At 40.6% G+C, this 22,910-nt stretch overlaps 2 protein-coding genes across 5 annotated transcripts; one reads left to right on the top strand and one right to left on the bottom strand.

Moving 5' to 3' along the window:
• Nucleotides 1–202: 202 nt before the first annotated feature.
• On the bottom strand, nt 203–10,015 carry RB195_008068 (uncharacterized protein; the record flags this gene model as incomplete). 2 transcript variants are annotated; one of them, XM_064182058.1, is made up of 22 exons in its annotated part: nt 203–292; nt 477–563; nt 642–804; nt 922–1,020; nt 1,076–1,132; nt 1,966–2,155; nt 2,212–2,315; nt 2,404–2,545; nt 3,074–3,274; nt 3,356–3,479; nt 3,551–3,652; nt 3,817–3,934; nt 3,988–4,174; nt 4,364–4,499; nt 4,587–4,778; nt 4,835–4,968; nt 5,024–5,147; nt 8,563–8,777; nt 8,881–9,013; nt 9,317–9,368; nt 9,716–9,870; nt 9,935–10,015. In XM_064182058.1, the coding sequence occupies 22 exons, from the start codon at nt 10,013–10,015 to the stop codon at nt 203–205; spliced, it is 2,886 nt and encodes a 961-aa protein (XP_064038799.1). The 2 variants fall into 2 exon arrangements, with proteins under 2 accessions (XP_064038799.1, XP_064038800.1); XM_064182059.1 differs by having other exon boundaries at nt 1,966–2,146.
• Nucleotides 10,016–10,840: 825 nt separating this feature from the next.
• Nucleotides 10,841–21,411, top strand: RB195_008067 (uncharacterized protein; the record flags this gene model as incomplete). Of its 3 annotated transcripts, XM_064182057.1 has the most annotated exons (12): nt 10,841–11,338; nt 12,339–13,211; nt 18,149–18,203; nt 18,363–18,550; nt 18,607–18,777; nt 18,862–18,958; nt 19,040–19,169; nt 19,228–19,332; nt 19,897–20,012; nt 20,093–20,267; nt 20,343–20,502; nt 21,229–21,411. In XM_064182057.1, 12 exons carry the CDS (start codon nt 10,841–10,843, stop codon nt 21,409–21,411), a joined length of 2,751 nt encoding a protein of 916 aa, XP_064038797.1. The 3 variants fall into 3 exon arrangements, with proteins under 3 accessions (XP_064038797.1, XP_013298710.2, XP_064038798.1); XM_064182056.1 differs by lacking the exons at nt 10,841–11,338; nt 12,339–13,211; nt 18,149–18,203 and having other exon boundaries at nt 18,365–18,550; XM_013443256.2 differs by lacking the exons at nt 18,149–18,203; nt 18,363–18,550; nt 18,607–18,777; ... (5 more) ...; nt 20,343–20,502; nt 21,229–21,411 and having other exon boundaries at nt 12,339–13,241.
• Nucleotides 21,412–22,910: the final 1,499 nt, after the last annotated feature.

Raw genomic sequence — 22,910 nt, 5'->3', positions numbered from 1 at the left:
TACATCTGTTCATATCATCAATAAATAATTCATATCACTAATTAGTCAAGGATTTCATAAGTTAAGCAGCTAGCAGATTTCAAGATTAAAAACAGTAAAAACAAATGTGGAAATAATGACTGAATACAATTATGTGATATATAAGAAAGGTATACGATATTGAGATGGAAAAGCATCTCCAAATATACTGCAATGACACTTCTTATACGGTAGTAACCAGCATTTGACTTGAATTATTCGCGTTACCCGGCTGTTTCTCTATTTCGGACTTTTCCACAACAGGTGAATCTGGCTAAAAAAAAACAATACAGAGTAGCTAACAATCTCTATACAGCAAAATTTGAACGATGCAAAATGCGAACGGAACAATCCCAACCTCAGTAAACTGATATTTGTGAAAGAGTTACAAACTCACTATGCATTAAAGAAACTAGCCACAACTCGTACGAATGAAGGAAATCCGAAACACAACTCACCTCCGGCTTTCTGTAATTGTAAGGAGGTACCACAGCAGCTTTTGCTTCTTTTTTAGGAGTCACGCTTGTGCTTACACGGCTGGATCTCTGAATATTATGGACTTTTTTGACTAAGCAGAGTGAAAACAAATTCAATTTACGAGTTTATACAAGAGTAGGACTAACTTGCAAAGAATGAGCCCTGTTGGTTGTTGGTTTTGGCAATCGCGTTTTGTGAGTAACAGCCGATTTAGGGCTTTTTTGAACTGTCTTTACAGGAATCGGTTGCTGAGGTTTCATATGTCCCATGGTTGTCGACGACAACTGATAAACGCCACGAGTTGGAAAGCTGAGTAGAGATTTTTCATCGAATTAAATATTTAATGAGCAGATATAAACATTAGAAACACCTTTACATATGCGATATATATATATATCGAAATTAGAAAAAAAAAAACTTATGCACCTAATAGCTGAACAGTCAATTGTGATGTCCTCTTCTATGAAGCAATCAACAGGTAAGGTAGTGTCCAGCTGCTCGGAGCCTTCATCGATATCGGACCAACTTAACGAAAGTTTTCAGCCTTAGAATGATTACGTGAATATTTGACATTTCTTACCTCTCCGAAGATTCTCTGGAGAGCGAGAACTGTGCTCTGGCCTCTTCGAATACAAGTCTGAAACAATAATTATTAGGATTTTATTGCTGAAAGCACTTTTTTACACTGCACTCAAGACTATCATACCCCGACATGGGTACGGATTGTAGCTCCAGTTTCCAGAAATCATTTAAAAAGGAAGCGAAAACGGAATAATAGCGAATATTTATGACTACAGTAGGAACAAATAACTTATGCTGGCACCGAAAATGTGCTGAGAAATGGGCTATTATTTGAAACTTAGTTTCATTCATATTACAGCTAGATCTTCAGAAGAATTCGCTTCTACTTATGTTCCAGACATTTTCTCAGTTCCAAATATGTGTGGAACATCAAGCTTCAAGCCGCTCGATACTGTAAATCATTAGAACGAAAAAAAAAGCCAGCAGAACGACGTTCTATAGCTTGTTAAGCCAGTATTCGGAAAACTAATGAAGACAATTAACATTTGGTGTTTGTGTTCCTTCCGCATCACTAAACGATCGATGGTTCGGAACCGCCCTAGTACCAACCGAACCCTTCGACAAATTTTTAGACCTGTCAGGGAGGATAAAAGTAAAAAAAAGTACGCTTCCGCAAGTACTGTAAAGCTGCACACGCGTTCTTAAACTATTCTGAATGGAACTCGATCTACTTCTTTACTGTTTCACTTTATCTCACAATCCCATAATAACTTTCGCCATCGTAGAATCCTTTTATTTTCTCTGACTACTAATGTTTTCTTATTGTACACAATATTCCTGGCATTTTTGAATCTGATTGTTATCTTTTCTCAATTAGATATTCACATTACGGGCAAGCAATGAATTATCGTTATTTTCGTAAAAGAAAAGAAAACCATCCTTCCTAACCTCTCCAAATCCTCGTCAAAATCCTCCACACTGACGGGGCGACCTGCGGTTCGTGACGATGGGCGGACGCGGTGGGTCACCGGAGAACAACCGTGTCCGCCCTTCTCGTTTTTTGAACTGTTTTTAAATGATGGAGATGGTTGTGGCATAGCAGCATCAATACATGCGCTTAGAAGACGATCTGGATCAACTGTAAATCATTCTGCGTCCTCAAGAAAAAAACATCATGTAAAGACGTAAGCCCACCATTGGGAGAATGGTGCATGTCAGAATAACCGTGTCGCAATTTTCTTGGAGATGGCTGAGCGGACTCAATCATATCGGCAAGTAACCTATCATCAACTATTCTCCTGAAATAAGACAAATTGAATGATACAAGACAGTGAAGTAGATCAAATGAAAATATGTGTCTGATCCGAATCGGAATTCTTTGTTCACCTCTGTTGTTTAGGAGTTGCAGATCTTGGAGATGGTTGAGGGAGTTCAGCTTCGATGGACCTCGTTAAAAGGTCAGTACCGTCGATACAGTTAATATCAATGGCAGCATAAACATCGTCCACAGGATCCTGGGAGGTGGTCACTGAAAAGGATCGTTTTAACAACAAACAATTTTATTTCGAGAAAAAGGTGCAGAGTGGAAAATAATATCCATTTTGAAAAAAAAAACTCGGATAGCAGGTTGAATGTATTGATTACGCCAAAACTGTTTGAAGCACCCTGATATCTTGATTTTTAGAGACCTTTACTGCGATAAAGTGACACTTGTTAAAATTGAAACTGCTTGTGAAACTGTGTCAAAATACAGTAAAACTATAAACGTTGCAGTACAAACAGCACATGAGTTAGCGAATTGAAATATCCAGAATTCTATAAAGTCTTGAAGAGTACATACTTCACGTATTACCTGAGTGCCGTAACATGTTGACAAAGAAGTAGAAAAACTAGAAAAGTAAAAAGTAAAAAAAGAAATTCCCTTAACTGGAGATGTAAAAATGGGTAGTCATACCGCCTTTATTAGCATCTAATTGGTATTCATTCTTTCCTTATTCATCAAAGAAATCTTGGCAAGAACGATACCATTCTAGCAGCGATATAGCACTGAACTTACCAGGACGAGCTACTTCTGAAGATGAGACCTTCATGTCCGAAACTTGGGCGCAAAGAACAAACGCGGGAAAAGTTGGAGTTGGCTGATCGTCTACTATCGCTGTAGTTGTATCACTTGCTGTCAACCCTGACTGTGGTTCACTTGATGATGCATCTCCAGAACTCATACGAACTTTTACGCTCAGAGGAGTTGAATTGTCGCCTGCAAGCATTTGAGTTTTAAGTCCTAAACTAGTACTAAATCTAAGTTTGATAAAACAATTATTTCGTATTATGTACATACCTTTCAATCCAATCATCTTCGCACACTGTGTCGGTGAATCCGGAAGATCAGACGGAGAAACCGGAGACATTCTGTTACTGTTTGCTGCTGTGTCCAAATTACTTTGCCATCCCACAGAAGTATTCTGGAAACAAAACAACAAATCATGTCGAAAACGGTCCGACAAACATTGAATCATGTCAAATCATCAATTACAGGCAATTCGCTCCCAAGTGATGCTGCACTAACGCTTCGAGTACATCGGACACTGTCCTCTAGGTTTGGATCGCCAGTGATTTCGTCAGGAATTACGGAAGGCTAAAAAAAACTTATGTAAAGAAACTGAAGGGAATTGTAAAGCAATAAACTCTAACTACAGCTACTGCTTACGCAGAACAATTGAATATTAGATTTTACTGTCGATGGAATTACTAGATTTTGTGATTGAGCATTGATTACCACAAGATAATTAGAAATCTTACTTGAACAGGAGCATCTTCATCCACAGGAGGGCCAGTGTACTGTCCAGGTGGAGGTGCAAATCCAAGAGGTGGTCCTGATGAAATCGGTCCTCGAACAGGAAACATGTGGTGGGGTGAGCTAAAGTGATTTGTAACTATTATTTTAGCCGTATGGTGAAAAAAAAAACGTACGCATGACTAGAAGCAGTGAATCCTCCACGAGTAAAATGTCGAGGAAGGCTACTAGAGCGATGATCGAAGGATGGCGCGATTGGAAATCCTGGTATTGCACCAGGTGACATCCGAACACCACGAAGAGCAAGCAAACGCGAATCACGTGGTGAACATAAAGTTTCACATCCCAGCGAGGAAGACATATCTGGAAACTGGATTTCAGCAGAATAATGACTGAAATAATTTTAGAAGAAATACGCAAATGACTAGCGAGTAGATCCACAAAAGTGGAAAATCGGTGAGGTAATTTTCAAGAGAATTTCCAAGGCAATTGCATTTAGCAACAGAAATTTTTGCGAATTCATACACTGCGTTCCAGATCCCTTCAACTAACCAGCATATCGTGTATATCCTACTGGTTGACTGAGGTGGTTTAACACGGCCTTGACAGCAGCTCTGATATCCTCTCGCGAAGAATTTCGCAAGACATTCAACTGGTTCATTGCCATAGCGTCATGTCGTACCAAGGACTAAAAACACAATACATATTATTCACAGTATACATTTGGAAAGGAAATTAATATGAAAAGAATACATGATCACACAATTCAGTTCACCTGTAGATGAGGATCCTTTGCTATGAGATTAGCAAGAGCCCCCAAAGTATTCGCAACGATAGTAAAGGAAGCACTACTAAGCAACTGCACAAGATGAGCCGCCAATTCTGGCCTGGCAGTTAGATGGCTAGAATTTGACGACAAATACTGCGATACATACTTTAAAATACCGGATGCACTTTCAACAACTGCCTGAAAAGGAAATTAATCCTATCTGAACAATACACAGCAAGAAGGAATTCACACACCGTCATTCTTGCATCATTCGACAATAAACCAGTAAGCAGAGCAAGAAAACCAGGCTCATCACATATTGCTCTCTTATTTCGTTCTGAGTGAGAGGCCAGGTTCCATAACGCACTCAGGATAGCACGTACGCAACCTGCACATGAACTGTTGTTTTTTCACAACTGGAATATCAAGCAGCACAAACTCACTTTCGTCTCGTTCATTGTGAGCAATTACAGCCGCTCGTGACAATGCTTTTGCTGTTGGTGATAGTATATCGCTCATTTTACCGTCAGCCATCCAACTCAAATTTCTAACCAAACCCGCATAAACCTGAAGATAAAATACAGAGATTGTAGACAACATAAATTTCGAATACAAACTACTGCAGAATCTCAGAGGATTTTCAAATAGATTATACATTTGTCATTGCAACAATATTTTCTTCCAGAAATTAAACGTCTTTTTAGCTGGTGTACATTTGAGTTTGCAAATACTATGACACCTCCAAATTTCAGCTAAACGCAGCCCTAGGGGCACCATCTACAGCTCCAATCGAATTCTGTACAGCTCAAACAGGGCTGACGTAAGATGTCAGGTGAAGTCGGACAACTTTTTTCCCATCGAATCGTTTTTCATGTATTCTTCCGTTATAGGCTACTTAGTTTGAATTAAAGCGTTAATTCCTTAATATTGTGGTTAAAGTTACTGTTGGGAATGCACATATATATTCTTACTTTGAAACTGCCAGTGAAAAAAGAACTGCATGACTGACATAACTCAGTAGGAAGAGCATTTGCCCTGACATAATTCAGTAAGAATTTGCATTTGCATAACTTGCCCACTTTTTTCTTTGCGATGATCTGTTGAACACCTAGTCAAGAAGCTTCTCTTCGTTGGACTTTACATATACAATTGCAATCAACGTCTTCTAATGACTCACTTACATAAACCTCAATAAAGTCGATTATTGAACAAAGAGCGCCTTTAGAGAGTAGTTGTGGAGAGGAACTTTCGTTTCTGGACAGCTCTGGCATCTTCAAAGTTGGTTAAATGGCTGATGATGGCAAAAACATGATCGCAAAACGTTACTCGCACCTAATTCTGATTCAATAAGGCTCCAATGTACACTTTCTCAACACATCAATATGCTGGAACTACCTACTGCTCTTTTTTCACAGAAAGAGGTTATGTACTTCTTTGCGTGGCACAATCGCCACGACTCTTTCCACGTAGTCATAATCCCAGCCATTTTTTCAGACAACGGTGAATAGCAAGAGAAAATTTTCACAGGCATTCTGTCTACGTCGTACTGGGCAACTAAGACTATGTTGGCTCTGACTACACTGTTTTAATATAAGCACGTTTCCTCAGTTTTACTCAGGATCTGTCTGTATGGTTCCATTGCTTCACGCCACAAGTAGTCTTAAATTGAGTTTACTAAGAAAACTACTACAAAAGGGTTTAGAAAAGACGTTTCTCTGTCAAGCCTCAAGCACATATGTTATTCCAAAGGACCCAAGTATACTCTTTCGGAAGAGTATACTAGAGTCAAAACCAGACGAAGCAAGGGGCAGTTGCGTAAGCGGTTGCGATTTAAGCGGTGTGGTGGGGCGCAGCGGTTAGGAACGAGAAAGGACCCCCGCTACCACCGTTTATTGCTGCAGTTCGCAATGCTTCCATCTCGATTCCAAGCGATAACTCCACCGCCCCGTATCGGGCGCAACCGCTTACGCAACTACGCTGTGCTTCATGTTGTTTTGACGCAGCTATATATTTGCTCTCTTTTGGAATAACAGAGCAATGAGAACGTCCAGCTGCTTTTGCAGAAGATTCAAAAACATAACGCGTAGTTTCTTTGAAACCGGGCCAAAAAAGATACTCTATATGGAGGACTCAGGTAAAGCAATCCAATGTTGCCGCTACCCCACTTCTTTAGACTTTCTATGTCTAATTATTATTTATACTTAGATAACTCTGGATTTCACGACCCGCTAAGAACTTAGCAGCCGTAGATGTTTGAGCGGTGTCCAATTTCGTACGTCTCAGCTTCATGACCATACTAACAAAATTTTCTTTTCGAAAAACACTAGAATGTACAGAATAGCCGGTAGATTAAGTATGACCCCATGCGCTCGCACTAAATAGCCGATAGATTGGAGAGGACACCAAGGACACACGAACACCACCCCCCACACTAAAAAGGAGGAAAAAAAGAAACGGCGCCCTTAAAACGTTTCAGGTCAACCTTTTTCAACGAAGGGTGCCGTTTTTCTACGCTAACCACTTGATTCCTCCAGATGGTAGCACTGACATTCGTTTAGTAAGTAAGTAAGTAAGTAAACTTGACCATAAAGACCAGTTAAGAGAAAATATAAGCATTAAGTGTCTATTACATCAGCTCAGTAACCGAAAGTTGCATCTCCGCCAGTAACTGCTCCTCTTGAAAAGCAAGATAAAGTGAGTTGTGGTCAGTGGCCAATGCTCGTAATCATCTCGGCGGCGCGCTTCAGAGACAAATGGACTGCGCTAAGGGGACAGCGAACAGCAGCCGTTCGCCGCTACTTTGTTCGCATTCCACTCGAAGAAAATCGTTAGAGATTTGTAGTGATTTACTTAAACAAGAACAAGTATTACTACGCTACAATCTGATTTGGATTTAATGGGTGGATAATCCCAATCACGTGGTGTTTCCGTGATTATCAAGACAAAAGAATCTAATTTTTTCCCCACATTTCTCACTTACAAGGAGTTATTAGTTCCATTTTGGTAGTGAAAAAGTCACTACCACTACCGATGCTAATAACTTGCGTTTCCCTACTGTCTTACAAGCCTTCACAATCATTGGTACTATTATCTCCGATAGATCTCTTTCCGTAAAGGTACTATCCTGCCCACCGCTGACACCATAAATTCAACGGACCTATTTTCCTACAATTGACGCTTAACAGTTAGTCATGAATCTCATCTTTTCAAACTAACTGCTAAATCAAGAAAATTTCAGTGGATTTCTTAGCAAACAAAACTAAGCTGCGATATGTGAACTAATTTGGCTCAAACTTTTGTTTGTAATGTTTATTTTTATTTACCCTCTCCGCATGAATTTGCATTCGATCCTAAAACGATCACCTAGCGATTCAGGAGAATATTTCAAGTAGCTGTTATACTTGAAATATTCTCCTGATCACGTGAAATCCCCTTCCCATGCTGGTCAGATGACAAACGAAGACTATTCACTTGCAGAGTGTAACAACGCTGCTAACTCTCACTAACTATGCCGCCATAACAGCTGGAAAGCGCGCCCATGTCATTCACGAACAACAACATAACTCCGCTATTCCTCGTGTCCAGCACGACCCATAACAGTGACTAGTGGCACTTAAGAATCGAATTTCCAAGTCTTCATCGCTTAAACCTAATAATTTTCTCTTCTCAATATGCAGATTTAATCCATTTGCTATGTACGAATTTAGGTCCTACGTGCATTTTTTTTTCTGAAATGAGTAACAGATGTGAACAACTGCGAAGAATATTCTGCGGCAATGACATCGAAACGAACACCCTTCCCGCAATAACCTTGAATAGCATACGATAGCTAAATTATAGAATAGGAAATGCGAAAGATTGTCGGTGGCCGACCATGACCCATTTTCACTGCTGACGCAAACAAGAAAGGTTCAAATCGAAAGATCTAAAAGCGTGGTTAGCATAGAATAAAATAAAAGAAGAAAACATGATGTCAACGAACCTGTGCCAGATTTCTCGCTTCGTTCAGAATTCTTACTACAGTAGGAATGAAACCCGAATAAAAACAGAGACGCCGTTTACTGGCCGCATGGCCATAAGTTAGATTAGTAAGGGCATTAGCAATCAGTTTCCGAAGCGATCTGTGTTCATTTCTAGATGAAACCTCGAATACAGCCAGTTCAAGTACCAAAAGTTCCGCGAGGGAGTCCACAAGACCTGAAGATAAACGAATTGATACAAACACTATTCTGAGACTTCCTCATTACAAAATTCTGAGAAATTTGTATGCTCTCTGCAGAAACGACTGCATGATACTCACCCAAAATGATGGCCACTTTACGATATTCTTCGTCGAATGACTCTTTAACAATACAATCTAGAGCACTGAAGAGACGAGGATAGTACGAAGGAGCAGGTACTGAACCATGAGGGAGCCTTCGTAAATAGAAAATCTGCAAAAACGTGAAGTAGTAAAAATTTTTCGAAAGCAAAATTATCCAAACACTCTCAATCCAAAATGCAATTTATAAAAGGAGAAAAAAAGTTGAAAAGCTGAAAGCAGAACTATGTGCACGAGTTTTTGAGAAGCTGCCGAAGACCGGAGAATAAAGTAGGAGCCACGGCACAATTATAAAAACCACCAAGCGTTTGGTGGTGAGGAACAGCAAAAACCTGATCAGGTACATTTTCTTAAAGTATTTAATTCTTAAGGTAAACAAAGCAAATCCTCAGAAATAACATAGAAAGTCAATAACCTGTTCTCTGACACAATTTGACGGTGGTAGTGCTCTACGAAGACGACGTCTTCTGGAAAAAATAAAGAGTGAGAGAACCTATCTGACATACACATACCTCATAGAACTGAATACAACAATAGTACTGATTTTCAAAAAAGCGACCAATAGGTCTTTATCGTTTTTACCACGTTATAAAATGACCTTCAAACGAATCGTTTAAGTCCATTCACCTTCAGCGCGAAGGACGCTCGTAATTAGAGAATGGACTTATCCATTCAACACTGTTAAAAAAAGAAAAAAAGGTGCAGGAGCGCAAATTAGCAGACTTTAATCTTCAACAACTCCCGCGAAGATCCAGGTAACTCGAAAAAAAGTAAAGAAGTCATGTTAAAGTCATATGTTACAGAACATGGATACCTGGAATCGTCTTTTTCTCTAGCGATCACAGCATGAATCCTTTGATGAGTTATTCTCAGCAGCTCGTCATCTTCGTCAGTAGTACGACGCTGCCGTATCTGTTCAAAATTTAACGATGCCAATAATCCAACAATGGACTGGTCAACGTCTAAGAACTGAAACCATCCAATTATGCTGTGGCTTCATTAGACAATAAGAGATACTTTGAAAAAGAACCACCTCTGTTTCATAGCAACCAACTCCTGCGGAAGAAGATGGAATTTGTCCTGGAATGCCGTCGTCCAGTTCATCGTCACTCATCGTGACGACTACTATGGGACTTCTAAAGACAGTAACTACACTGAGTGGACCTTATTATGAAGAACATTGTTATGTTTCACAAGCGTGATACAAGCAATTCTAGTGCGAAAAAGCGTATGAAATGTCAAATGAATTCAATACAGTGATCGCTACAGCTTAAGTCTAATGCTGTTACATATCATTTCCACATAAGCCGTAATTCACTAAACATGTTGTTTTGTAGAACACAGCACTAGAAAAGTTGAACTTCGTGTGAACTGAGAAGCAACGCAGTTGATCTGAAAGTTAAGGAAGTTAGACTGTAGAAATGGACTCGCCATATGAGTATTTCTCTGATCCTATGGGATGAAGGACTTCACAACTTCCGCCGAATTAGTTTAAAAAAAAACATCCCAAACGATTGCTACTCGTTATTTGTGAGAAACATACTCACTTTCACTTTTTACTTCTTGAATACATAACATTACATTTTCTATTTGCTTAGCATTATGTCCATCCTTATGGTGTTTTAAAAGATTGAATCCCTTCCAATACAAGTCAGACGAAGTACCAAATCGAATAACTCCTTTACATTTCATTTCTACAAGATTTTACGACACCTCAGTTGGAGCGCTTGCTTATCTTGACTCAAAAACCACAAGTAAGAGAGGTGGGTTATGCAAACCCTTTTCGAGCAGCAATTTCAGGAAAAGCCGATCCATAAACGAGAAGGCGACCTTGACGTGTGAAATCGTGTAACCGCGCGACCTTTCGATGCGGCTGTGGGCTCGTGAAAGAGCGAGAGCCGCCTGCATTCTCACTTTCCCCGCGCTACCGACGACGCGCATGTACCCCCTCGACTTTCGCTCCCTGGAACATGCTACAGCACAGCTAATCACCGTTTATGAAGCTCTTTACCAGGCTAGCACCAGCCAATCTGCTGAGCAACTCCTTCTACCGACATCGGCACCACCATCGGACTGCCCCACCACTTCTGCTAATGTGATTCGACCAACGCCACTTCGCCCTCCCCTGCTCCCGTTGGAGGATGATCCGCTCGACTTATCTTCTCAAAATCGCCAGAGCGTTATTCATAGTGGAAGTCAATCTCAAACGGCAGTGTGCAACGCGGAACCTGTACTGCCCACATGTACAGACGGGAACATGAATGCGGAATGGATTGCGTTGAAACTCGCTGCTTCAGCAGGTAGCAACAGAATGTCTTATCCTAGAGAATTCAAGCTTATGGTTATTGACTACTACAACAGCAATGGACAGAACAAGTACCGTACCTGCAAAGAGTTTCAGATCACAAAATCTATGCTGAACGGATGGCTATCAAAGGTACGGACAAGTATAGTTCTTTTCAAAAACCCTCCAAGAGAATTTTTATGCACCTGATATTCACGTTGAACTCATGCGAACTAAAAAAAATCCGCGCAAAAATGCAGGGCGCAAATAAAGTGACCTTGAACAAAAACTTGAACTGTGGGCTAACGAACAGTTTCTTCACCAATTCCACAATCCCCACGAAAAATTGTCGAAATGATAGAGTACCTCTGTAACAGCTCCCTAGATCTCATTTCAAGTTGAACGATCGGTGATCTAGTAGTAGTCATTAGTAGTCATGACAGCAAACTATGGTTTTCTTTCCGAAGAAAGCGCTACCTACTAGGCTTCTTTTGCAAAGAAAATAACTTTGCTGTCACGAGTACTAACTTGTCATGACTTCTTGTGTGAGCTGATGTACATAAGTGATACTGGTTTGAAATCCAAGAAAATATTGATAAAATGTGTATGTTATGTTTTTTGTAATACATTCCTACATTAAAAAAGGTGTTTGCTCAACTAGTGTCCTTGATTAATGTTCCTTGCTTAGAAAGTGAACTTCATAAGGAATTTGTTTGGAGTTTGTCTTGTTTCACTTAGGCGTTGGTTAGCAACCTTTTTTATTAGTGTTTTGAACAGAAAAAAATCAGGAAGAACACCACGTTAGAACTTGGTTAGCAGTTACACTTAGCTTTGTAGTCGACGCCTTAGAATGTACTGAAAATAATGGTAAATCAGGTAAAATTGAACTTCTGAAACAAAAAAATCATAACGGAAAATGTGCGACTCTTCAATTTTTTGAATGCCCGGCAAACTTTTCTGATACAGAGGCGAATTATCCGAATACATTGTAATCAAATCAAGCGCCCAATGCCGTAGAAACGTGAATGACATCCAGTGGAAATTGTTTTGCTTTCTCAAACGTTGTATTCTAGGAAAGCACACCCTCACTGAGGTCCTCTTGATGTGAATTTTGAGGAACATTGGACTGTGCAATAACTCACCACTGTTTTAGATAGAGAAAATCCGTGAATCGCGGCCAGGATCACTGAAATCCGGCAGGAGCGGGCGAAGACCTCAATTCCCTGACATTGAAAGGCAACTATTCTCTTTGTATTGTCAACGAATCGAAAATGGCAGTAAAGTAGGGAATCGCTGGTTGCGAGAACGAGCTCGAGAACTCGCTGGGGACACTAACGCCCCCTGTCAATTTTCGGAGCGATGGTTGAGCAACTTTAAAAAGCGGTTTCGCATAAATGTACAGCGTGAAAATGACTCCGTCAACGATTCACAGTCAAACCATTCTTTATCCAGTGAAAAGCAGACTTTCTCAGACGTTGAAATGGAGTCTTTCGTCGACCGCATTGACGCCGAAAATGGGATTCGCAAAGATGTTGTAGCCGAGATTGTTAACCAACCTGGACAACTACCTATTCAGGCTTTTTACGAGAAATTCCCTTGGTTGTGCAAGAAAGGAACGCAAGTGGAGCCTGGAAGAAGGGGACGAAAAGTGCAATTCCCAGACGTAGAACGAGTGCTTTACGAACGTCTAGTGGAGAAACAAAAAAGTGGCGAACGCGTTTCAAATCGTTGGCTGCAGGATCAGGCTCGCGATCTAGCCACCGAATTGTGCCCAGGAATTCTAGAAGAGGCCATCAAGTCCTCAAGATGCTTATTCTCCGAACACTGGCTTCATAATTTTAAGAAACGCTACGGAATCTGCCTCAAATACAAATCCACTTCACTTGAACGTGGTCAGGAAAGTACACCCACTTCGACACAGGTGTCACCAGTTCCCTCAGCTGAGGCTATAGACGCGAACCTCACTGTGCTTCATTTACACAATTGGTTCATGAACCAATGTTATGCGCCACCACTTTGGTCACCGGTGAATCCACAGGCCTACACATTTTCATGATACTCACATTGTTAGAATATTTCGGGTTATACATTCGACAGTAGTTAGCTGCAAACGCAATGATACTGGTGAATATCATCCTGTGATTTGTGCAACATAGTCTGTGATGATATTGCAATAAATATAAAATCTATAATAAATATTTCGGGTGCTCACAGAGTTCGCATTGAGGAATCCATGACTGTGGCCTTATTGTAATGAAAATAACCGATGTATGTAGCTAGGGAATGTTAACAACCAATGTTCTAAGAAAGAAACCTCAGATAAAAAAAAATGAAGCGGCGAAAAAGGTACCTACATGAAGAACAATTGCAAGAGAGTCATATATTAAATTAATCGGGAAGGACTTGATTTAAAATGAATTTGAAGGGAATTGAGCTGGTCATGTAAGGATAGTGAACTAAAAAACAGGTGTCAATCTCATCTCCAATGCAAGATAAGAATTCGAGAATATATTTCAGGATTCGGAGAACAATATTCCCAAATGTCTTTCAAATTTAATTGGCCGTCATAGATGCGATAGTCGGAGCCGGTGCTCTGACCCCCCTCACTTTTGGACGGCTGGCGAAAGGACCCCCTCCTTCACTTCAGCTGCACCCCCTGAGCTAAACTCCCTTCACCTGAGGAGGGTCCGGCTCGACCCTATAGCACCTATGTTGGCCATTGTAGGGAAAAGACAAAGGAATAAAGGATTGAATAGAAAGAGAGAAAAATTTCGAATTTAGAGGGAACAAGGTAGCCCTAGGTTATTAGCTGAGTATTAGTACACTTCCAGGGAAAAGCGAGATTCTCAAGAAGCTTTCTGAAACAGCCTTGGTTTCTTTGTTATTCATATTTATGTGGAAGCGTAGATGATTGTAAATAGTATTTCCAAATAAAGAAGAACAACAAACAATTGTTTGGTAGGGGTTCTCAAGAACCGACCAACAGCAGTGGCTCCTGGCCCCAACTCCTTTTTCTCCACTTCTATATTCAAGCACTAGGCGAGACAATGACTTACTTATTATTGATCTGATTTCTCAAAATAGCTTTTTCCACTTAATTACGTGGTGGACTTCTTCCTATTAGACTGATGAATAAACGATTTCGAAAGAAAGTTGCCTATTTCTCATTGGGACAACCAAGTAAGAGATGTCATGCTAGTATTTCTAGGAGTAAGAGAAGAAATACAGAGAAATTAACGTCATTCCTATAATGATATTAAAAGCTCATTTCCTCAAACTAGGAAAAATTGGAATTTTAAGGAATGTAGACGAGCATAGCAAAGAAGAGGAGCTATGCTCTGAAAAAGACAATGATTTAGAATAAGTTTTGCAACTATTATATCGCTTGAACGGAACACAAGCCGCAATGGCGTTAGCGGCTTTCGGTGGCGGGTCGGCGGTCGGCGTCAGTCGACATATTCCTTTCATGTTACCGCTAAATAGGCATCGACGCACTGTACAGATTCAAATTCGAACAACACACCATGTTACAAAAAAGCACCGACTTGGGCGCACTCTTTTTGAAATGTGCAAGAAGTCAAACGTACTAAGAAAACGTCGCCAATAAATGCAATAGACCATAGAGAACCGAAAAGAACCCATTAAGAGCAACAGAAGGTTGCAAAAGAAAGAAACTCTAGAATATATCAAGAACAAAGCACAAATAACACCACAACACCAACGAAGTCCAGAAGTCCGATCCATTCGCGGATGTTCGATGATTCTCGCAAAAGCGTGCGGTTGCAACGCGGCTCCCCCTGGAGCTTAAAATTTTCTTCGTTCTCTACGGAATTTTTTTTTTCAAGTTAAAATAAAGATCAGGCAATTGAGAAGCTATCTGATCTCATTTCTTTCTTGACTTTCTGTCTCATAGTCGTCTCTCTTTCATCCGAATGTGAATACTCAGTTTTTTTCGCCCATTCACCCTTTCTTCTACTCATCATAACATTCAAACCCTTGTAATTTAACTCCTTTGACTTCATTTGACTTATACATCCAAAATATTTACCTTCCGGATTTTTCAGGGGAATACCTAGTCGTTCTCATTTATCGCAATACGAAATATGTAAAGACATAACTTGAGGTGTGCGGTCAATACTCCCGTGTTGTTTGTATCTCAAGAGAAAAAAGGATTAAATTCACCCCGTTTTGTAATTCCTCTCAGCATTTGATGCAGTAATAATGAGAGGAAGAAAGGCGCAGTGATTTCGTGTGGGAGTAGAGGAATATCCCCAACGCTGATATCTACTTATTTGTTAGCTTTGAACTCAACTCTAATTAGCAGTGGCGATGATTAGGATGACTCTGCACCGCAGGCTTGTACAGAATAGATAGTACTGGATAAGTACTGCAAATAGATACAGTCGTGCCAAGATGACTTATAGTTGGGTCAAAGCGAAGTGAAGCTCGGTACAGGGGCGCCCCCGCTTGCACTACTCATCGCTGCTGTTCGCGGTGGTCCCACCTCGATCCCAACTGCTAACTTCACCGCATCATTTCGAGCATGACCGCTTACGCTACTGCACTTAGCTTCATGTCGTGTTGAGCCAACTATAATTTCTGATGCAATTGCATATACTGTTGGTCTCGAAAAAGCACGATACTCGGTCTCGGCGCACAATGGAAACTTGTTAGGGTCCCAACGCGACCTCAATCACTCACGCAAGTACACTAAAAGCGAGCTCGCTCGCGCCCGAGTGTAATTTGTTATAGGTGCAATGGAGTACACATCAATTATATTTGTTCCTATAAGGACGACACGTTAAAAATAGAACTATTTATACATCTTTTTTAACTGTGCAATCCAGCGTGGTCTGATCTATTTCCTAGCGCAAATTCAGTGCAATATTACTTATGTATTTTGTTTCATCTTTCGAGGGCTTTTGTTGGATATAGTCGGCTCAAAACGATGCTCGGTGCCGCTTGTGTAGGCGGTTGCGCTCGAAGCGGTACGGTGGGGCGTAGCGATTAAGAACGAGGGGAACCCTTGGTTGCACAAGTCACCGCTACAGTTCACGATGGTCCCACCTCGATCACAACCACTTCTGCTTCAGTGCGCCGCTCTGAGAGTAACTGTTTAAGCAACTGCGCTGAGCTCCATGTCGTTTCGACCCAACTATAGCAGTATATCCAAACCATTCCACATGTCCACCAAACCTCCTTTTTTCAGTCGTAGTCGTTCATATTGGATGCGGGGCCAAACGACCGCATAAAAAAACAAATGTGTCGGGGTCGCTTCTGGGCTACAGTGGACATCTGACTTCATACACTTTGGGCGGAAACCTCGGAGTGTCCGCTGCGAATTCAGCTTAAAATCCTACAAGTGGAATCAATAACCGATAAGGTAAAAACGCCACGTGTAGATAAGAAGTTTAACCGATAACGGATGGTCGGCTGCGAGCGTTGATTTTTGATTTTAGTGGGTGGATTGGGAAGCCTGTCATTTTGCGGAAAAAATTTTATGTTACGAGAAGCCAAAATTGTGATGTTGTGCTATAAGTTGATGTTAGCGAGATGGCGAGAGTATGTATAAACTACATGAAGCGCGTACGCAATTGCGCATGCGACTTCTCTCGAGGCGGTGCGGTGGAGCGTAGCGGAACCCTTGCTGGCACCACACATCGCTGCAGTTTGCGACGTTCCCACCTCGGATCTGACTGATGCCTCATCCGCGCTGTTTTCAGCGCGTATGCAAATGCACCCTAAGTACACTCGTGATTCATGTCGTTTTGACCCGACTACAGATGCGGAGAAAGTACTGCAGTTCGCTGCAAGATCCGCATTTTTTTCCTTTACTTTTTTTATTTATGGAAAGCATTCAAACGGTTAGATGATAAGAAATCTTTTTGTCAGCAAAGAAAAAAATCATGGCTGGAACTCATGAGGGAAATCTGTCCAAGTGATTTATGGTTGGAGGGCATTTGTTTTTTTTTTATTTCTTCCAACCACAAATCATTTGTACGGATCTCCCGCTCATTGTATGGTAAGAGGGTGGTTGAAAGAATCAGTATTTGGAAAAGAAATAAGCTTTATCTTTTTAATAAAACCTACAATCTTCAGTCTGCCTCGGATTGTTTGAATATATCTCTCGAGATTTCCTAGGATTTTTCTTTTCATTAGGTGAGTTGACATAGACACTTCGACAACTGAGAACTACGAGCGGAGGTCTCGCAGTTGACTATAGTTAAAATCTGACAGCTAATCCGTCCCTCTTGGATGCCAGTAGCGGTACTCAAGTAACAATATATAGGTGTCAGTGCGGAATGTTTTTAATCACGGACGATCTTCCTCTGCTTAAGGCCAGCGTACCACAAAATCGATGATGTTTGGATCTTATCACGACTAAATAGAGTGGGTGCATTTCACCAATATGAAAGCGATCATGCTCGATTCCCAAAAGTCGCGTGAAACAACGTGGTTGCCCACGGTTTCCAAACGATGCAACTCGTTACAGGTGCAACTTTGAGAGCTGCTTGCTTTGCTGTTTGCCTGTTTGCTTATTGGAGCTGCATTTCCTGAATTGCGAGCGCCGGACGGAATTGCTCGCGTTCTATCACACAACAAATTGTATCGTAGAAGAAAGTAGTGGAACCAAGCACTCCTTTTCTCTACATTACTAGACGGAATTGAGCTTGATTACGCTCGTTATTAAGCATTACAAACTTGACCGCATCTGTTGGTGAAGAGACTCCAATACTGTCAATTTCATGATATATTTACACGGCCTCTTCTTCCCTCCGCATTGTCGCGATCGAAGCCTCATTGTGCTCACCCAAATGAACACTTTGTGTTATCTATGCATGGATTTTTCCTTCCGGAATTCTACAGCAATAAGTTGAGGGGCATCGTTCCGAGCAAATCAACTTTTTGGCTGCTGGTCAGAACATTTCCCGACGGTTCTTTATTTATTTTTTTTCTTTTTAGACGCTGTGTCAAGCAGTTCTTCTATGTTTAAAGCTGACTATAAGATGTAACATCAGTATGTTCTTAACAGCTCTTTTTTGTGGGATTTCTTAGGACCCCGTTGAAATAATGTCCATTTCTGTGGAACATAATGGAAATTATGTTTTAATCATTGAAAATCGTTGCTGCGACCGCACCCATTCAATTTTGGTATTCTTAACAAATGCTTTTTCAGAAATGCATGCTGCTAGGATCGTTCTACGCCAGATTTCGCGACATTGTCGTGGTTTTTCATCGACGAGTTCCACTTCAGTTGAATCAGTTGCTTTGCATAGAATGATGCCATCGGAAGATTTTCTGAATAAGTTCGTAAAACGACCATCTCAACGCGACAAACTCTCCACACTGATTTCAGAGTTAGATGTGAGTCTGTCTTAGAAATTACCTTGTTCCTACCTCTAAATCGCATCGCTTGATAGATATTCATGGATATGTTTGGAAAGGATTCTTTACCCGAATTTAACGATTCCATCTGGACCACATACTTTCAAATTTGGTCTGCTGAAGAACGTAGTGAATTCCTCTATGATTTGCGGCGAGACGAGAAGAAGACAAATTCGCAACCATCGGTCAATGTAGAAAGGGAGAAGGCAAGTAAATAGTGTAAGTGCATGGTCACTGATTCTGAATATGATGGATGACTTTTTTTCTGGTGAAGTCGAATGCACTTTCAGATATCAGTTATAAACAAGCAAAGGGAGGGGAATGGCGAGATTGTGTATGCTCCCGGATTCAATAGCCTTATAGAACTTAGAGGACAGGAGTTTCGAGGTATATAACATTCTTGGGATTTTCTTCCGGTGTATTTCTACGACTGGTAAATTTTTAGAATTTGTATATCAAATGTTCCAGAAAATATTGACCACATGTATGGCAGTCGATTACTTTCCATGGAAAGATGTGACGAAAAGCTCCCTAACCTCGTTATAGATTGTCGCTTTCTTTCAGAGTTCAGTGCTGCAGTTCAATCTAGTTTTGCAAAGTGAGAGATCACCGCTTTTTGTGACGTTTCGTTCCCTAAGATACCACTGTCATTCCAGACAAATCCAGGCTTTGCACGATTCTAATTGGACCTCACGTCTGCCATTCAATATTACGCTGGCAAATTTTCGACCAGATAGTCAGCTTGCAGTTATTGCAAAGAGGTATAGTTGCAGCTGTCATTTTATTTCACTTTTTTCGATTTACTCATGAGAAGTGTCGTCTCTCCCCACCGTTTTTCTTCGAGAATCTTTGTAAATAGTTTGTACACTTTTTTATGTCGAAAGTGTACGTAGACAATGTTTCATTCGTTGGCATAAGTGAACGTTGGGGGAAGGGGTTAGAGTGGTTGAGGGGAGGACTATTTCGAGAAGGATTAGGTAAAAAGTTACATTAGCAAGTGCTTTTTTTAGTGGTAGCAAAAAAGTTGTTCTTTCGTTTACTTATGTATCTTTTCACTGTCAGCCTCTAGCTGATGAACTGATTGCAAAGTAAGTGCGCTTCATTCAAGCCTTCCACTCAAATTAGGTATCATGTGTAAGACAATAAGACTGAATAAACAAACAATAAGACTTTATTTAACATCGACGTGTTTATCAAGGAATAGTATTTTCAATATTCCTAGTTCGTCTTCTCCAGTAGTGTTTTTCCCGAAACCTTATTACTTCTTGTATGCTAGAATTTTCGTCCGAAAAGCCTGTCATCTCAGAACTGTGTGTACTGTTCAGGCACTGGTACTTCCATTATGGTCCTCCTTCGGCTTCCACGTCCTTTTCTCCCCATGTTTTTGCCCCCAAGTTGACAACTAAGAGCGTGATTGATGCTTCTGATGCGGAACGTTCAGGTGAAAGCTTTCATAGCTTTGAGTGCTGTGGATTTGTCTTGTTAGTTCTTCTGCGAGCAGCTCAAGTCAGCTTTTTCTAGGCATCATGTACATATCTTGGCGTTCAAGGCAGTTTCTTCCTGAAGTGCCCCCACCGAACATTCGTGCTGTAGTTCTTTGCGCCAGTAACGATTTCCAACCGTGGTCAAGTAGCGTTTCAGCAGCGCAGAAAGATGGCATCTCAGCATACCGAATACCTCTTGAAAGGCATATCAGGTGTTCAAATAATATCTCTCATCTTTATTCCTTTAGATGTAGTTTTTAAAAAGTGGTGAGGGCTAATTACTTTAGATTCGAAGGAATCAGCAAAGTGCTTCCCCTTAACGTATCTTCCTCTATATTACGAGCCTACTTCCGAGGTGACGATCTCGGTTCAGCGATTCGCACATCAATAGTATTTCCTTCAAAGAACGCTCAACTTAGTGAGAAGGAAGGAAGAGAACTGTTGGAGGTTTGTTTTGAATGCTATTGTTAGAAATGTCAACGAGTTTAATATGAGTTCTCTGTAATGGACTATGAGCCAGAGAGAGCTTCTTTTTTTCTGGGGCGGGGAGGGGGATTCGTTCTGACCACTGTGCGGATGCTTTCCACTAAAAAACCGTGTATAAAGTTCCAACTTCAAATTTGCAAACGAATATTTCAGATTCTTTCTACCAAAACCTGGAACCTAAAATTGAGTTCCTATTATTGCAAGAGATACAGATACTATAATTCGTTTACCGAAAATGTCCCCACCAAACAGGAAACTGATAACTGTTTTCGGATATTTTCTTCGGAAACTCTTTATATTCTTCTTGATTCACAGAAACATCATTTGTAAAGCATCAGATAAGTTATCTGAGCATCGTGTTTTTGCTTCTTTGTGGTATGATTTCTGTTTGGAAACTTTCCATTTCTCTGTTTACGTCTTCGAACAACCACAAGAATCACATTTTAGAAAATGTTTGGCACTGGGAGGGGAAGAGGAAATTATGAACAAACAATGAGTAAGACATTTGACAGATGTAGTTTGGCAGGTTTTATTACTAATGAAATAGCGCTATTTGGGGTGCTTAATGTTATTAGAAGCAAATATGTTTACCGCTTGAAATATACTTAGATCACGAGAACGTTTTTTTTTTTCAAGAACTATTTGTTGTTGATGATGACGATGGTGATCATTACAGTTGATTTGCAGCGATACAAAGCCGTTATACAAGAAGCCGAAGCGAAAACAGAAGTTGGAAAACGTCCTTTGTTCAAGAAAACTGGAGATTTTCAAGAAATCCCTAAGAAGACTAAAGTGCATCGTTACTCTAGAGAAGAGAGAAGAAGGATGAGGGAAGGTACTTCACAAAGCGAATCTATCCCTCACCATTAAACTCTACTGTTTGCTTGTTAACTTTTTGTTGTTGTTGTTACTTTATGTTATGAAGACATTAATATTTCCTTATATTCTGTCTGTTTAAATACTGATCTGCTGGAGATTCCTCAAAACGTTCTAATAGTTTTCTCTTTGATTTTGAGATGTGGTTGAAAAGAAGGTGCACCGTAAAGAGAAGAGAAACTGCTCACCTTATCTGACGATTCTAAAATGTGGACAGTATCATACAACAATCCTTCTATGTAGCCGAATAGAAATTTGTTGGGAGAAAGGAGGCTAATACGCCAAGAAAGTAACAAAGTCTCAAAACAAGATCAGTACAGCCTGGTCAAAAAATGCGCGGTATCCGGTCTCTGTTCCAGTGTGTTTCCGACGGACGCACAGTAAACGTTTGTGCAATGGCGATTTTGACCGCCGTTCTGACCGATTTGAACCAAATATCAAAGGACAAACTGGATAAAGTATCTGGCGTTAGTCAGTTGGCTTGGGATGCACCAAACCAATATTATTGGATATGTATATATCCAATAATATTGGTTTGGCGTCCAAACACTGAATATGTCTATTCAACGGGTGGTAATTCACACAACAAAGTGTCATTGCACCGAATTTTGCAATTAGGGAATCAATCAAAAGATAGTTAATTAGGGAAGTGAACGTTAGTACCATTTCCTATCGTATTTATCCACTCGAGGGGAAATATTTCGTGTGGTAATCAGAACAGAGCGATTACAATGCAGATCTTATGTAGCTGTCAAGCTTTTATTGTACTAAGTTACAGCAGTCATAACTGTTTTCGATTTCTTTCCTGCACAGAGATAGGGAATAGCCCAAGTTTTCTCAACATTTTTAATTTTCGAGCAGTATGGAATCACTTTTGGAGCTGTTTCACACACTGAGAACGAAAATGGCCTCCATTCAGCGTATAACGAATATCATTCGATATTAAATTCCTTCCATTCTCTAGCTATGCCTTATCATGTAAATTCCTTCAATCACTATCCGCACAGAAGCCACTGCTGTGCATCTTCTTTAGCATGGGAAAAACCGAAACAGTTCGACAGTCGCCGCCACTGCAGCTGCTTCAGCTGTATCTCAGCCTTAAATGAATACATAAATAGATGATTTGTCCATTTGTATCACACATTTGGGAACTGTACTTCGTTCGTGTTCCTGTTCTCATTTCGTTCCTATGCTCAATCTTCTTTTCTCATGATGTTCGTCTTAATATACCTATACATGTATACATATATATTATGTTAACAATAAAGATTTAACTGCATAATTTTGAGGTAGTGCTGTCATTGCCCCAAGCGGCACTCTAATTGTGGTTGTGGTCGTGCTTTGGTAATGTTTAAAGGCATCACCCCACGAATCTGAAGTGGTGCAGATTTCAAGTGGAGTATTCGTATACGGGATGGGAGACTACGGAGAGGGAGGTGATTCCGTCCATTTCTTGCTAATTGCCGTAAAAAACGGCCCGGAAGATGCGGCGC

This window comes from Necator americanus, chromosome I, assembly GCF_031761385.1.
Source record: "Necator americanus strain Aroian chromosome I, whole genome shotgun sequence".
Taxonomy (NCBI): domain Eukaryota; kingdom Metazoa; phylum Nematoda; class Chromadorea; order Rhabditida; family Ancylostomatidae; genus Necator; species Necator americanus.
This window is presented reverse-complemented; position numbering and strand designations above follow the sequence as displayed.